The following is a 17,366-nucleotide window of genomic DNA, read 5'->3' as shown; positions in this document are numbered from 1 at the left end:
CTCTCAGTACCCTTCCTCCTGTGACTCACAAAGACATTTAAGCTGCACTAATTGGTGGAGACGGGGAACTGACACTCGGTCAGGGGATGAAGGCTGGCTTTATCCTTGAGGCCAGTTGGCCCCTGCTCTACTCACCCACTGGCTGGGACGTAACTGGCATTTCCACTTTGACCTCGATGACGGCAAGCATGACGGTGCTGTTGTGCCGCTTGGACAGCGTGCTGACTATGGTACTAGCTGCCTCCTGGATCCGACTGTGGTTAGGCTGCTCGTCCTGCTGGAATGACTGCAGGAGAAATAGCGGGGATTTAAAATATATTAGATTGCATTCCAAAGATTCCAAGTAAAAACCACTTACAAAGGAACAATCTATAATTATTTACTGTAAGTGTGAGGTTTTGGGGCGTTGCTGCGATGAGACTTAACTATCCTGTATTTGTTGATCTTCTACATCCAAGTTTATTTCTTGTAAACCAAAGTATTTGGTTGTGGTGGAACCAATGGATGGTAAAACCACACCACAAGTCAAATGTTTCAAATTTGTTTACATCATACAAGTATTGTGTTGCAGACCCCCAAAAAACAAACATTTTGATACGAGAACAAAAAGAGACTTGTAATCAATCTATGACAATACACTCAATAAAATAACAAAAACGACAGCAGTCTTTATCCAAATAGCAGTAGACGCAATCGTCTCAACTCTATTCGGTTTTCAACATGCAAAAACCTGCAGATGTTCAAAGTTCCATTTTAATGAGTCAGGCCAGTTAAACATGGGCCTTCAGTTAGTGGCTTGTTACAACACTGCAGGGATTTAGTGTAATCTAATCGAGGATAAAGGATGCATTTGTAGGTAACCACTATTTGTAAGCTACTTCCGTAAGGCAAAATGTTTAATTGAACGCAGGAAACACGGCTTCAAATTACACAAAACATGCCTGGCAGCACAAAGATATTCATTTTCATATCATTACCCAAGTATGTCTTTTTTTTTTTTGAGTCGGTTCAAGGATTATTTCAAGATTATTTGGTTGTGCAACATTTCATTGTCTAAAGACAAAAGTGTATATCTTCAGGCTATGTGAGATGCACTGAAGCCCGGTTCCAACGCTCTCTGTGTGGGTGGAGGGAATGCTGCAATGCAGTACGGCCCGCTGCTGGTCAGTCAACTGAATCTCATTACAACATAATGGGCTGGTTTGAAGAGGAGGCCGGTTGGCATTGCTCTGGGCGTCTAAACTGAGCTCGACTCGGTGAGGAAATCAAATTTGCATCCATTACCAGATATGTGCAATGAGTATCCAGGACCCCCATGGTTTTGACTTTCTATTCCACTGATAATAGATCTTAGGGGCCCACACAACACTGCTGTGTAAAGGGTACAGGCGTGCAAAGAACTCATGAATTTAAAATGTGCAAGCGCAGAAAGCTCTCCTTAGGGTCCTTAAAATGTACTTACGATGGCCACCTCTACTGCATCTTGGTTTTTGTAGGAGAGGTCACAAAGAACCAACAGCGTGTGATCTTTCGCCAGACTCCGCGTGGCAGGCAAATACCTCAGCTCTGAGCAGACGTTCTCCACTGTCGTTCCCTATAAGGCATAGTGCGTACTTAGAGGAATATTTCAGAAAAAACACAATTGGGGATCATAATGTAATTACGTTAGGAGAAGGATTAAAAAGGTATGGTACCATATAACATCACCATGTGTTTTGGACATGGTGGCCTGGTAAAATAACATTTTTGGGCACAGACAGATTACTGTAACACCATTGCTTTGTGGACATGGTACCCTGGTAATATCATATTTTCTGGAATTTTCTGAAATATTTGGGCAACTACAATAACAGAGTACTATGGTATATGGTAGTATTAAAGTAAAGTTACTACTATGTCTTTTTGATCACGTTACCCTGGTAATACCATGATTGTCTGGACACAATACCGTTCAAAATTAGAAGTCGGTAAGTTTTTGTACGTTTCTTATGCTCACCAAGGACACATTTATTTGATCAAATCTACAGTAAAAACTGTAATGATGGGAAATATTAAATTTATTAATTTGATAACAAAGCTGAATTTTCATCATCTTTTCTCCAGTCTTCAGTGTCACTTGATCTTTAATGTTTCTTTATGATATTTTTTTTTGTTGATGATGAAATGATTATTAATGTTTAAATATTTTTTTTGATATTTACTTTTGTGAAAAAACTGCTGTCTTTTCAGAATTCTTTGATAAACAAAGTTTAAAAAAAAAACAGAAATCAGAAATCTTTTGCATGTATTCACTGTCACTTTCGATCAATTTATTGCATGCCTGTAGTCAGTAGTGTGAGTCTTGTGAACTGGACGCAGACAATGACAATAACAAAGTGGTATTACCATGTTTTCAGGACATGGTAGCTTGTAATACCATGCTTTTTTTTACGTATCTCATAGACTATAGCAATATTGTGCCATGGTACCACCACAGGGTTTTTGTGTAATGGAACAAAACACCAACTTGTATGTGAATACTTACTGTGGGTAATTTGTCCCTGTTGAATATAAGGGTGATGCGAGCACAGCTCTTGTCCAGATAGACTGAGTTGGGCTCACATTTTGTTTGGAGGGTTGGGGAGGCATCAGGGCTTGAACAAAACCCCCACTGGTGGCAAGGGGGAGAGAGGCACGTCAGGAAGTTGTGCTCCAGGCATTCACGACCTCCTGAACAGGAGTGAAGCTCTCGCCCTGGTGTCCCTGGCAACAGGCACGGCCGCCGGCCACACACCACCTGAGAAAGTGTCATGAACACATGAATTTATTTCTATAAATAAAAGGAGAAAAAAAGACTTGTTTTTGACATGTTTTCTTCAGACACTTACCTTGGTGCACTCCACTTTGCCGTTGACACATTGACAAGTGTTGCATTCTTCCTCCCAGCGGCTGCCATGCGGGAACTGAAGTCCAGCATAGTGACACGTCTTCCCAATGCCAATGACTGCACCACAACACAAACACAAACACCGTAAGACTGGGGCCAATTCTAATTTAGGAGCAGATCCCTTTCCTGTCTGGAATGATTTGAGTCACATGATGCCAGGTCAATGCTCCTACGAACGATGCCGTCTGCCTTTCATGTCGTTCACTCCTTAGAAACCACATTCCCTGTTTAGTGGCTTTAGATCCACATCTATTAGCATTTAGCTCATCTATATGCTAGTGTGTCAAATCACCATATTATAATGATTTCTGAAGGATCATGAAGGATCATGTACATTGAATAATTTCTGCTGAAAATTCCGCTTTGCCATCACAGAAATACATTACATTTTAAAATATATTAAAATAGAAAACAGTTGTTTTATATTTGTAGAAATATTTCACAATATTACTATTTTACTGTATTTTTTTATCAAATAAATGCAGCACTGGTGAGCATAAGCGACCTCTTTTGAAACATTTTAAAAATCTTACCAACTCTGGACTTGTGAACAGTAGTATATGCATTTAAAATGTACAGTGTTTATTTTCCAGGAAAGATACAAAAAATATTTAGGACTTATTCGGCACTGGAGAGATTTTTGTCCAATCAAATGCTCTCTAGAGACAGAATGTCTCACCTGCTTCCGACTAACACATAGAAATAATGTTCATGGCTGTGAAGTAAATAAACCATTCAGGCTATTTTTGAGGCTCTCACTACGTAAAGCACATGATTTTATAGGGTCTTTAAGTTCCATTTCTCAATATCAGCAAGCTGAGAGATAAAAAGAGACTGAATGTTTTAACGATTAAACAATAACTCTTACACTCTTGGCACTGAGGTCCGGTGCGACCGAGTGGGCAGACACATCGGAAGCCATTGATCTCATCCACACAGGTGGCACCGTATGCGCAGGGTGACGACTGGCACTCATCAATGTCTGGTGAAGCAAAGTGAACATCGATTAGCATCAATATGCCTACTGCCCAGGGCAGAAATGTCAAATGGTTAGAAAAGCTAAAACTGTGATTTGAAATCAATACATGAAGTGTCAGGATTGATGGGGTTCCAATGGCTGCACCTCAGAAAATGAGGCCGGGAAATGCATGGAATCCTTAAATAGTACGTCAGAGCCATCAGTGGACACAAGGAGAGGAATTTTTTCACTGGTTGAATAATTTATCTCCTCTGTCTGTTTGTGATCCATGGCTAACCTTTGACCCCTGAGGAGGTCAAAGGTCACGGGATGCTTGGTAATCCACCAACACCCTCTTTCTATACATCCCTATTCTTTCCTCCCTGAGATACTCACTGATACGACAGTCGGGTCCAGCGAATCCAGGGGCGCATTCACAGCGGAACCAGTTCACCCCATCCACGCAGATTCCTCCATTGTAGCTGCAAGGAGACGCGAGGACAATGAGGTTATCAGGCCAAAGAGACACCTTCGCCCCAGTGATTGACATAATACTTCAAATATACATGCATAGAAGTGGAAAGGCAGGAAAAAGGGGGAAGAGAAGAGTGAAAGAAAGATGGACGAAGAGGGATGCGGGATACCGGCACCTTTTAGATGCAAATACCCACAGTGGCTCCTTGCTGGGATCCCCACCCCCTACTCCCACCCCACCACCCAAATCCCTTGCTCCCAGGTCAGCGATGAAGAAAGGAAGGAGGACAGAGCAGGCTGGGAAAAAAAGAGCCTGTCCGTCCCCTCCTCCCCTCACCGCTGGGGGTGCTCTTTTAGGGCCATTGGCTCCATTGTGGTCCCCATTAAAACCAGCCCGGGGTCTCCTGAGCTGTCGGATTTAGGGGTGATTTAGGGACATCTTCTCCAGTCTTTACAACCAGCGTCCCCCCTTGAACCCCTCCCCTCGGTGCATCCGCTTGCAGAGAATGGGGGTTAGCAGGGTAGGAACAACAGGGTGGAATAGGGCAGAAAGCCACATTAGAAGGGTTATTCCTAGCCGTCTATGTTGTACAGGGAAGGGGAGGGTCGCTCCAAACAGAGGGCACAACAGCTCTACCAGAGTCCCGGGGCAGAATAGAGTAAATAAGAAGGGGGACAACTGCAGAGCCACATAGGTCTTCTTACCAGGGGTGAGGGTTGCAGTCGTTGATGTCTGCAAAGGAATCAAAAGAGAGGAAGAGGGAGTCAATGCGAGACATTTGTGCATCTATCAGATGTAATTTAACACTTTTGGGGATTTTGATGTTTGCTTTCAGTGGTATGCAGACATGCACTGGCAGCTAAATTATGAATGGCGGAATTCACTCACTCTGAGCGCAGGTGGGCCCCTCCCAGCCGTCTTTACAGATGCAGGTAAACGTGTCACCACCACCCACGCATGTTCCTCCATTCAGACAGGGGCTGGACGCACAAGTGCTGTTCTTTGCTGAAGTAGAAAGACGAAATGGAAAAGTTACAGCAAGTGATTCTGTAGACTAGTCTATGAGAAATTAGGGTTTTCCAGGGGCCAAAAGCTAGGGGTCTGAAGAAAATGTCGAATATGTTACTAAATCAAAAAAAACTAATTATTTTGCATTCATTTTCTGTACAGACATTTAAAAACAAATTTCATTCTCAACTAATAATTATTTCAACTTAATTAAGGTTTTAAGCCTTGAATCAAATGAACAAGCTCCAAAATGAAAATTTTTGAGCAAAAAAGACAAAGATATACTACTGACTGTGTACTTTTATATACACTGTTAAATCAAAAAAGCAACCATGATACAATCCATGTAATTATGCATAATTCATTGTTATTGTAACAAGGACACCTTAAAATAAAGTGTTACCGAATGAAAGACCATTTATATAAGTGAAAGTGAAAAAGTGAAAGTGAAATGACGTGTGGCCAAGTATGGTGTCCCACACTCTGAATTTGTGCTCTGCATTTAACCCATCCAAGTGCACACACACAGCAGTGAACACACACACACCCGGAGCTGTGGGCAGCCAGTGATGTGGCTCCCGGGGAGCAGTTGGGGGTTCGGTGCCTTGCTCAAGGGTCTCACCTCAGTCATGGTATTGAAGGTGGAGAGAGCACTGGACATTAGCTCCCCCCCCACCTACAATCCCTGCCGGACCTGAGACTCAAACCTGCAACCTTTGGGTTACAAGTCCGACTCTCTATCCATTAGGCCACAACTGCCCCCCCAAACATATAAATTAAATCAGTAACCACAATACAACATAAAACTGACTATACAGTGTGTATAATGAGCGTTGAGAATGCAGGATTGTAAAACTGACTGAGAGTGCTGAGAGGGACTGACCTGATTATATAATTAGAAATGCTTCATGTAAGTGATTGTAATGCTTCAGTCATTTTTGGTTCAAATTGTCTAAGAAACCCTACTGTGAAGTGAGTATGAAAACTGGACTTTCACAGAGGTCTACTCACCTGTGTTGCATGTACTTCCTCCCCATCCAGGAGGGCAGGCGCAGCGGAAAGTGTCTCCGTGGTCATAGCAGGTCCCTCCATTACTGCATGTGGTGGCATCACATTGATTTTCACCTAAAGACACAAACAATGAAAATATTACCAGTCAGTTGACATATGCAGTTAAACTACATAATAGGAAAAGAGGAAGTACTTTGACATAAAACAAGGAGAGGTAACTCACGTGAATGACAGGTCTTTCCTTTCCAGCCATTGGCACATTCACAGTAGAAGTCATTGACCAGGTCCACACAGTGGCCGCCATTTTTACAGGGGCTCCAACTGCACTCGTTCACATCTGAGTGCAGAAACACAAGTGAAAAAGGTAAGATACTGAATGTAAAGAGGATCAAGATGATGAGGAAGATGAAGATGGATACTTACTGAGCTCGCAGAGGTCACCCTCCCAGCCGTCCGGACAGAAGCACTGGAAAGAGCTGATCCCATCGATGCAGGTGCCTCCATTTCGACACGGATTGCCCACACAGTCGTTTACATCTGGATAGTCGATATAAAAAAAAATTCTATGAACATCGAGATTTTTGAACAAAATGTACATAAGACAATGGGGTTCAAAAACCACACAAATCAGATTGATCATGTGAACTTTGTACAGATGGTCAGATGCTATTGCTTCCACTGATGCCCAAGATGCTATTTGGATTTTTTTCAATATGATATTTTCAGCTTAATTGGCTTTGTGGCCAATTATGACAAATACGTTTTCAAATATACTATGCAACTAAGGAATACAAGTTTATTTATAAAATTATTAAATCAATAATTAAGACTACTAATAAAAGAAGTGTTATTTATGAAAAAAATTCAATTTCGAGGGGGGATTCTAGTTGTAAAGAATTGAAAAAGTTTGGCTTAAAATAGTGATACAGCACAAGAATCTGCTAAAATTGCTTAAAATGTAATGACAATTACCCATCTATTCTGTAAGGATAAACTAAAATAACTGAAAAGCAAACAAACAAGGATGAACAGGCGTCTCATGAATATGATTAAAAAAGGAAAAATGCTAAAACAGTAACGATGACTCACTCTCGTGGCAGTATGTTCCTGTAAAGCCACGCTCACAGGTGCAGGTGAAGTTGCCGCCCGGCTGGCTGATACAGCGGCCATGAGGACCACACACATTCGAGTTGATGTGTCTCACACCCCCATCTGAGCTGTTACTCGCCACAGCAATCGTACAGCTGTCAATCACTGGAAATGAGAAAACAAGACAAGCTGGAATAAGATCAGATGGCTGCTAAGCAGGACTATTGTGCACTATTGTACAAAAATAGGTCATCTTTGGCTTTTGCATCTCGGTTGGCAGCAGAAAAGGAAGGGCAGTACCTTGGCAAGGGGTTGTCTTGCAGCGGTCCTTGCGGTTTTCACAGGTCTTGCCCTGGTAGTCTTCTGGACAGGCACAGTAGAAGTCACCTGGCAGGCTGTAGCACACAGCCTTGTTCTGACAGGGGTTTGGTTCACAGGTGTTTGGGTGAGATGGACTCTCCACTTCAAATGAGACAGGGACCTTGAGTTAGACCAGTCTTCTTAAACTATAGTGATAAACAGTCAGGTAAGCTGTAGAAGGCTCCCATAAGCCTACAGCACCATTATCCTCACACGAGAGACCAATCAAAACAAACTGTGCAGCTAAATTTAGACATCCTTTCGCTCTTACCGAACATATTCAACTAGGACGAGGAACACTTTTGAACATCTAGTTCTACTTCTAACTCAACTTGGCCTTGTTCTTGTAAATATTCTTAGAAATTAATTTCTAATTCACACAGAAACTATATTCTTTTAATATGTTAACATATTAAATATAAACTCTACATAATTTTATATAAATAAAAAAAAATCTTTAAATGGCCCTGTTATGACCAATGAATTTTCAAATATGCCAGTTAATTATTTCATATGAGCTAAATTATAAAATGATTAAATCAATAATTATGACTATGAATACTAAAACTATTAAAACACACACATATTATATCATACACAAAAGTGGCTTTAGAAGAGGCTTTTCTGACCAAAAGTCAATCACTAGTCTTCAGCCCACAGCAATCTATCATTTTGCAATTGAGTTTGCCAATCTGTCTGAAGTAGACTTAGGACACGTTCACATGCGCTATTTGTTAGCTACGGTCTAGGACACAAGCAGACGGACGTCTTTACCCATTGCAGCACATCTCTTGCCATGGGTGCCACATTTTTAAGGAAGCTGTGTCCAATTATCTATGGGTCAAGGGTATTATTATCCATTCATTATTTATATAATTAATTTTTCGCAATTATTGTGTTAAATTGACAGCCAAATACAATATTATTTTTTAGTAAACACTTTTAAAAAGAAAAAATTATTTTAAATTAACACGCTCAGTGGTAGAGCATTGCGATAGCAGCACAAAAGGTTGTGGGTTTGATTCCCAGGGAAGACGTTAGGTAAAAAAATGTTAGCCTGAATGCACTGTAAGTCACTTTGGATAAAAGCATCTGCTAAATGCATAAATGTAAAAACTCACTACCAATACCTGTTCCAATCACGTTTACTGATTTTTGTAGGTTTCTGCAGCTATGACCCCCTCAATATTCCAACTTCCCATTTTTCTCACAAATGCATTTCTATGGAGATGAATCTTTGTTGGAATGTTAACAACCTCTCTAAAGTACACATCATACCAGCTGCCATGTAAGTTGTTAGTTCGTACTATATCCCTGTTCTCCTGAGCTCCAAGACTGCTAAATTTATTGTATTAGGGATATACATTGTATAAACTGGAAGCCGAATGCCTGCACAAAGCACTTATTCACAGTCAGCGATGTAAGCGGAGCGTCTGCAAACCAGACTGTATCAGGATACATTAAACTGCTACAGCAGACACATGTAAGAGATAATCAGCCATCTGTAAAGGATCCGAAGAACAAACCCAGTTGGATGTGTTTCATACAGTGGTACGTTGGTAGTCAAAACTGGTCAACATATAATTTAAAATATGTATCTGAAGCTTACTATCAGAAGTAAACATCTTATATAGATTTTATATAGTTGTTTGAGAATTTTACTGCATCTAGAAGTAGTACATCACAGATTTATTGTAATGACTTGATTTAGTTCAATTAAACAGATCTGATCCCATATCAGAACGTGTTAGATGTCAATACTGGACCAAAGCTTTATATGTAGCCTCATGTGCACCTGCACTGAAAACAGCTCTACCAGATCAATAGCTTCCCTAGTATAGTCTCACTTTTCCAAGAGACTGCAGACGGTATGGTCTAATGTGAGCTCATGGCACGCCAGGCATGAATATAACGTGAAAATCAAGGCCTTCTCTTTCCCGGGCTGATTGTAGGCAGGCGACCAGGAGGGCAAGAGAAGAGTTGCCTCATTCACTACAACTTATTTTTAGTCTGCACAGTAAGATGAGACTGGCTCAGGACCAGCTTCCAGCACCTCTATGGAAGTCCATCTTTAGCCTGCCACTAGACTTAAACTGGCTCCAGACCAGTAATAATGGCCATATGAAGAAAAAAATACTCCAGCCCTCCACCCAAACCCTACTCTAGTTACCCTGGCGCACCTGTGGCAGAATAGCAGGCTTGATCTGCCTTACACCAGGGCTTTAAACATGCATACTGTACATGCAACGGCAGGGGTGCCGACCAATTTAGCTGTGCCGAATGAGATTGTGAGCAAAGCATGAATGGAGAAGTGACCATCTGTAGTACTAAATGTCATCGATTAATCAAGACTGAGCCCTGCTGTTTACATTAAATGTTTATAAACCAACAGATGCATTCTGACTAAACCTGAATTGTCATTTCCTCTCTGCTTTACCTACTATTTGTAAAATAAAACAGCGAAAAAGGCAAAGGCAAAAGGCAAAAAAAAAAAATAAACACAAAAAATATTCAGAGCACAAACAAAACAAAACAAAACAAAACAAAAAACAAAACAAAACAAAAAACCATCTGGCCATAAAACACAACAAAGCAACATTAAAAACAACTGGGCATAAAACAAAACAAAAATGAAAACACCTGGGAACAAAACAAAAACATCTGGGCACCACAAAACAAAACCAAACACAAAACATGAAAAAAACCTGAAAAACCAAACCCCAAAACAAAACAAAAAACAAAAACACATCTGGGCATAAAACAAAGCAAAACAAAAAATATATGGGCATAAAATAAAACAAAAATCAAAACATCTGGGAACCACAAAATAAAAACAAAAACAACACAAAACTCCAACAAAAACAAAACCCGAAAAAAAACAAACAAACATCTGAGCATAAAACAAAACAAAAATGAAAACTTCTAGGCACCACAAAACAAAGCGAAACCTCACCTCACAGAGCATCCCTGCATAGTTTGGCGGGCATTCACAAACAAAGCTGTCCAGAATGACATGGCAGCGGCCGTTGTTTTGACAAGGACCACTGGCACATTTGTTCCTTGAGACTTCACAGTGCAAGCCCACAAAACCTGGAGGACACTGACAGTGGTAACCTCCATGAACCAGCTCCTGCACAGACACAAATAAAATGACACTTAATATAAATAACACAATAAATTGATGCGCTATAATAAACCAAGAATTGTAAAGGCTATACCTTGCATGTTGCTCCATTCTGGCACTGTCCATGGCAGCCATTGAGATCTGCAGTCACGGGCAAAGTAAATGAAGCAATTAATCAATGGCTAAGTGGAGGAAATCAGGACAGCAGTTAGGGGCAGCTTAAGACGTGCAATTAACTTGAATTAGATGAGCTTGGTGAGTGCGCTGAAGATGGAAATGTTAGTACAATCAACACAAACGTGAGGTACAACCAATAACCCAGCATGCAACAGTAGCTGAATCCCAAGACAAAATAAACAGTGTGCAGAGCCCCGCAGGATATCAAGTGTCCAAAGAGAAAACCCTGAGTGCCACTATAGTGTGTGCTATTAAAGATGGAGGTAAAGAGAGGAGAGGAGCATGAGGAGATACTGACTGATGTCACAGTTCTGTCCAGCCCATCCTTGAAAGCAGTCACAGTGATATCCACCAATCATGTTTTTGCAAGAGTGAGCATTTACACAAGGCTTCCCCATACATTCATTTGCATCTGTGAAAGTGAGGGAAAGAAAGAGTTGCAAGAGATTTTGTAGACAATTGGTAGATTGGGAGATTGAAGAGAAGGAGATGGGAAGTGTAGAGTAGCAGGAAAGGGGCAGAGAAATCTGAGATCTCATTGTGTAACCCCACCACCATTAAGCCCATTGAACAGGCTGCTGGCTTGAAACTCTAACAGTCTCAAGGATGCCAGTCTGCTTGACTTCCTGATCAATGATCATTACACGGCAAAAAAAATAAATAAAAAAAAACTACTTTCAGTATATTTGTCCTGTTCTATGAGAAAAAATCTAAACATCTGTAAAACATCATGATTTTTCTTAAGATATTAAGACTTGTATTAAAAAAATGTATCTTTAATGACCCTACTGCAATATAAGATAACGTAACGTAAGTTTGAGATTTTAAAGAATTCTGACCAAAGCTACATTTATTTGATCAAAAATGGAAAAAAGTCATATTATTACAATTTAAAATAACTGTTTTCAATTTAAATATATTTTAAAATGTAATTTAATTCAATGATGGCAGAGCTGCATTTTAAGCAGCCATTCAGTCTTCACTGCCACATGATCCTTCAGAAATCATTTTAATTTGCTCAAGAAACATTTCTTATTATCTATGTTGAAAACATATTTATTTTAGAAACTGAGATACATTTTTTTCACAGCTTCTTTGATGAATAAAAAGTTCAAAAGAACAGCATTTATTTAAAATATAAATATTTAGTAAATTCCTTTACTGATACTTTTGACCAATTTAATGAATCCCTGCTCTTAAATAAAAACTCTTACTGACTCCAAACCTTTAAAAGTAGTGTGTGTGTTTGTATATATATATATTTTCTGAAAACAATTAAAATCAAATTTATATGAAAATAGAAATAGAAAATATACAAAAATAAATATTTTCTAAAATGTTCTTCTTAAATAGATCTTGTTTTAAGGAAGTTTAATTTTTTTTTACTGGGAACCCCCCCCCCCCCCCTCGTAAACTACGGGTCCACTCATAATCACCCCTCCTTCTGATCATCTCTCCTCTATTAGCCTACAGCACGTGACCAGCCAGTTCAGGGGGCTATGATTCTTTTGACTTTGCCATGAAAAAAACTAGTGCTTATTAGGTGTTTAAATATTCATCAGGGGCCCCTAGTGAGGTGCGCTCCGCTCCCCTGCACACCTGTCCTCCAGGAAACACGACTCCCCATCATGCTCAGGTCTGGCTCTTGTGAGTGAAACCCAAGCTGGAGGCTAAGGTTCGAAGCGTAAGATGAGCAGCCCGACTCCTGTTCCCACCCCACGCTTGTTTACAGGTCACAATCCACTTCCTTTCACATTCATCACTTCCCCTGATTAGGGGTGCACACTATTGCGAGCAAAAGGATGATGGAAACTCCTGTGGCGCCTGCAATGCCATCTGACCTAGACTTAGATCCAGGTCTAAGGCTGGCCCTCCTTGTTACATTTGCATATATGGCTGTCTTAAAGTCAACAAGGATCAGGTTGCCACTATTACAAGTTCTTCATGCAGTCTAATCAAATAATTGTTTCAACTCTTGCTTTGCCTAAAACACATGCAGGCTTGTCAAGTGCATGCAATTTAAATCTAACGCACCATATTCAACCATTCGGATGCATAATGGTTCATATTTTTCAACAAATGGCAATGCAAAAATGAACAATATGGTATGAGTGAATGGTCCATTGAACAGTGTGTATATTAAAAACTCAAATGCTACAGTTCAAAACACGACTGCAATACAGGAGGATCTCAATCTTACCGATTTGACAGGTCTTCCCAACCCACTGAGGAGGGCAGACACACTCAAAGCCATTTTCCAGGTCGACACATGTTCCGCCTTTTGCACACGGGCTGGAGGAACATTCATCTATGTCTGCAACATCAACACAAAATCATGTTTCATTCGGCAGATATGAAAAACACACCTGAAACTGTGTTTAAAATAACATGCTGAGAGACAGTTTGCATTTAAGAAAAAGCTATTACAGGAGTTACATATTATGGGATGTTTTCAGTTTCATGCATATAAACATTCAAACTGGCCAATTTTACACCCAGCATGTGTGTGCAGGCTATTCACCGCCCACCACACACATATACACACACACACAAACACACACACACACACACACACACACACACACACATATACACACACACACAAACACACACACATACTGCAGATACACATATTTTATGGGGTGTTTTTTGTTTTGTTTATAAATTATACAAAGTAGGGCAAGCCATTATGATGTATACAGTGCAATGGAAACGTGTCAACATATCTGCTTTATTGTTTATATTTTGCAGCATATTCCCAGAATTTAAATGAAAATCCATCATAAAGCAAAATGCATAGCATGCAATCCGAAAACAATAAATGTGAACAATTTAGATGATGAATTGCTTCCTGTGTCGGCAAGGTAGGTCCCAATCTGGTGCAATAATAAACAATTCAAATGATGTACAGTCACACGAGTGCAAGTATATGGATGTTTCATAATGGCTTCACACATATCTAGTCATATTTTCACATATTATTTTTAATAACTTAATGTGAAACTGTGTATGTCTTCTCCTTTGCATCATTCAAAAAACTGATGCATATAATGTAATATAATAAGAAAGGATGATGAATACGAAAAATAAAACAAAAAGAAGCATACGAAAATTTTGAACATGATCTTTACTTAATATCCTAATAATTTTTGGCATAAAAGAAAAATTGGTAATTTTGACCCATACAGTGCATTGTTGGCTATGGCTACAAATATACCCGTGCGATTTGTGACTCGTTTTGGGGTCCAGGGTCACATAATATAATTAATATATAATATAATATAATAGTGGCTATGGAGAAAGGGCAGGAGAGAGTGTCAGTCTGTTCATCGGAAAGACCAAAGGCTTTTCTTTATGCAAGACAGTAACACGATTAGAGTTTGATATAATCCAGGTCGCCAGATTAGCTGCTATTAGAGCACAAATCGTTAGTTTTAATACGGGCACAATGGCACAAAGTACTGAGCAGGAGCCATTTGAAATTTGGAAGAAAACAGGAGGAAACAAAAACAAGAGAAATTCCTCCCTCCTTTCTTCTCGCTTTAGTCTTATACATATATTGTGGTGAATGGGGTGGAGCGGGGTGTGTAAAAGGGTCAGACAGGCAAGTGAAGAGGGAAGACGTGGGGGAAAAAACCTTTATGGGCGAAATGGTGGGGGGCGAATGTCCAAATTCCAGCAGGGGACCCTGCTGTTGCTATGACGATGGAAACACAGCCCCATATGTGTGGTGGATAAGACCGAGGAGGTAGGATGTGGAGGGAGCGATGAAGAGTGTGAGAAATACCAAAAATTAAAACACTGGGCATCCTGGAGGTGAGAAACACATTTGCAACCGATCAAATACGAGCTCTGTGGCGCTTAAGTGGGATGCTTTGTGGAACGGGAGGGGTGGAGAAGGAAGGCGGCCCATGACACACTGCGTTCTCAATTTGTGAAGCCAAATGCTGGTTCAAAGTGAAGACAGATTATGCAAATCCCCCCCGTCTCAGTGATGGGTATCACCAGACTCTAATCCGGGACCCGTAAGAGCTCAAGCTATCCTCGCCATGCGATGGGACCCTGCTGTGCTGCCAAAATCCAAGACCAGCTTCCCCTGCCATGTACCTGACACATCCCAGCATGACAAGCAGCCAAGCGGCACACTGGCAACAGCATCTGGACACATGTTGGGGAGGGGACGGGTGTCTGTGCTCTAGTCTAGGTCTGTAACTAGGTCTCCAGACAGAACAGATTGAGCCTGGAAAAAGACAGACGGGAAGGTGCACGGAAGGTTTACGCACCTTTAGCACAAGTGGGTCCCTCCCAGCCTGGTGGACACTTGCACTCAAACCCGCTCGTGACCTCGTGACACGTGCCTCCGTTCGCACAGGGGTTGGAAACACATGCATGTTCAGCTGCAACACACAATAATGCATCATAAATACAGACAGAAAAGACACTGATAAAATGCCCTGACTTTATGATTTGTTGCTCTATCCATCCATAGAGTTTTCCATCTAATTATCAATCTATCCATTTATCAACTTATAATTACAATCCATTTATCCATCCATCCATCCATTAATCCTTGCATTTAATTATCCATTAGTTCATCCATTTATCACTATCAGGCCATCTAACATTTTTCCATTCATTCATCCATCCCTCTATCTATTTATCAATCTATCCATCTGTTTATTATTCATCCATCCCAACATCAATTCATCCACCCATTTATTAGTCTATCCTTTCTTCCATTTATCAATCGTCAAATCAAATCAATCAATCCATCCATCCCAACACCACCCATTCAACCCAACATCCACCCATCATTTTTTCTATTCATACACCCATCCATCTATCCATCCATTCACCATTTTTTCTATTCATTCCTCCATATATTAATCATTTTTCTATTCATCCATCAATCAATCCATCCATCAGATTTTCAATTTAATTATCTATTTAGCAGTCTTTGCATTTATCTATTCATTTATAAATTTATAAATCAATCAGTTTATCAATCAATCCCCATCCATCCATTTATCTATGCACTGATTTATCTATTTATTCCATCCATTTATCAGTCCATTGTTTATCCATCATTTTTCTATTCATCCATCCATTACTTTTTTCTATTCATCCACCCATCCATACACTCATCATTTTTTCTATTTATCCATCCATATATCCTTTGAATTACTATTCATCCATCCATCCATCCCTTTTAATTCATTCATCCACATATCCATCGTTTTTCTATTAATTTAATCTATACATCTATAGTTTTTCTATTCATCCATCCATCTGTACAACATCACATAATTACTTTGTAAGCTGCCATATCCTTCAACTTGCTCCATGCTCTCTCTCTCTCTTTTTTTTTTTAACAGAACCCCCTATCCATCTCTTACCTTTTTCACAGTTTTTGCCTGAGTACCCTTCGGGACAGGCACAGTTATATTCATCCGGTTCAGAGTTCATGCAGGTCCCGCCGTTGACGCAGGGATGGTGCGTGCCGCAATAGTTCAGATCTGTAAAGCCACATAAAAAAATTAACTGGGGTACTTCTTAAGGCCACGGGGAAAGAAATACTAAGACTATATTAGATTAGCTTAGATTTTTTTTAGCCTGCAAACATTTGCTCTTTAATTGAAAACAGTTGGCAGAAACTATTGCTGGGCTCCCAGCAGGCCTTGTAAGGCGAGGCTGTGCACATAAAAGCTGGTAAATAAATAACGAGAACTGTAGGCACCTCTCAGCTGCTTCTCATTCCTACCCACCTTCCAGGACGCACGCTGACCAACAGATCAGATATCCATGCGCCACTCCAATCACAACCACAATATCCAGAGTGTGTGTTTGTACGTGCTTTGTCACATGATGCACAGCCTGTGCTAACACTGCAGCCAACAAACCAGCTCAGTGTAAGATGCTGTAATTCTATTTAACACCACGATATGAATTTGCTGCCCTGGCACCTCCGCGGCTGGATGTTCACAGACTTAACGTATTTATTCTGATCTACTGCTGACCATTTTATGGGTCAATTCCAGGGTTGACCTCAATTTTTTGAAAACTAACTAGGTCAAACCTTCAGTATCATTTTAGGACCCTTACCTTTATTGCAGAGGAGGCCGCCCCAGTTCTTCTCACAAGTGCACTGCCAGGGCATGACACAGGTCCCGTGCAAGCAGCCGGGGTGCGGAACACACTCGTCACAGAACTGGCCCTGCCAGCCGTAGCCGCACCTGAA

At 40.5% G+C, this 17,366-nt stretch overlaps 1 protein-coding gene across 2 annotated transcripts in view; it reads right to left on the bottom strand.

Annotated features, from left to right (window-relative positions):
- Nucleotides 1-17,366, bottom strand: part of LOC109104800 (protein jagged-2-like) — a 46,803-nt gene that overhangs the window by 2,983 nt on the left and 26,454 nt on the right. The window contains exons 6-25 of one of the 2 annotated variants that reach the window (XM_042747486.1): nt 17,231-17,361; nt 16,525-16,644; nt 15,412-15,525; nt 13,329-13,442; nt 11,427-11,540; nt 11,046-11,092; nt 10,781-10,957; nt 7,768-7,930; nt 7,468-7,632; nt 6,802-6,915; nt 6,602-6,715; nt 6,379-6,492; nt 5,248-5,364; nt 5,064-5,091; nt 4,281-4,366; nt 3,795-3,908; nt 2,868-2,983; nt 2,525-2,776; nt 1,463-1,594; nt 136-286 (exon numbers count right to left, since the gene is read on the bottom strand). In XM_042747486.1, the coding sequence (XP_042603420.1) occupies nt 136-286; nt 1,463-1,594; nt 2,525-2,776; nt 2,868-2,983; nt 3,795-3,908; nt 4,281-4,366; nt 5,064-5,091; nt 5,248-5,364; nt 6,379-6,492; nt 6,602-6,715; nt 6,802-6,915; nt 7,468-7,632; nt 7,768-7,930; nt 10,781-10,957; nt 11,046-11,092; nt 11,427-11,540; nt 13,329-13,442; nt 15,412-15,525; nt 16,525-16,644; nt 17,231-17,361 (2,483 nt within the window). The remainder of the gene's footprint in view (nt 1-135; nt 287-1,462; nt 1,595-2,524; nt 2,777-2,867; nt 2,984-3,794; nt 3,909-4,280; nt 4,367-5,063; nt 5,092-5,247; nt 5,365-6,378; nt 6,493-6,601; nt 6,716-6,801; nt 6,916-7,467; nt 7,633-7,767; nt 7,931-10,780; nt 10,958-11,045; nt 11,093-11,426; nt 11,541-13,328; nt 13,443-15,411; nt 15,526-16,524; nt 16,645-17,230; nt 17,362-17,366) is intronic. The other variant, XM_042747487.1, reaches the window with a different exon arrangement.

The sequence above is a fragment of the Cyprinus carpio genome, chromosome B20, assembly GCF_018340385.1.
Source record: "Cyprinus carpio isolate SPL01 chromosome B20, ASM1834038v1, whole genome shotgun sequence".
Taxonomy (NCBI): Eukaryota; Metazoa; Chordata; class Actinopteri; order Cypriniformes; family Cyprinidae; genus Cyprinus; species Cyprinus carpio.
This window is presented reverse-complemented; position numbering and strand designations above follow the sequence as displayed.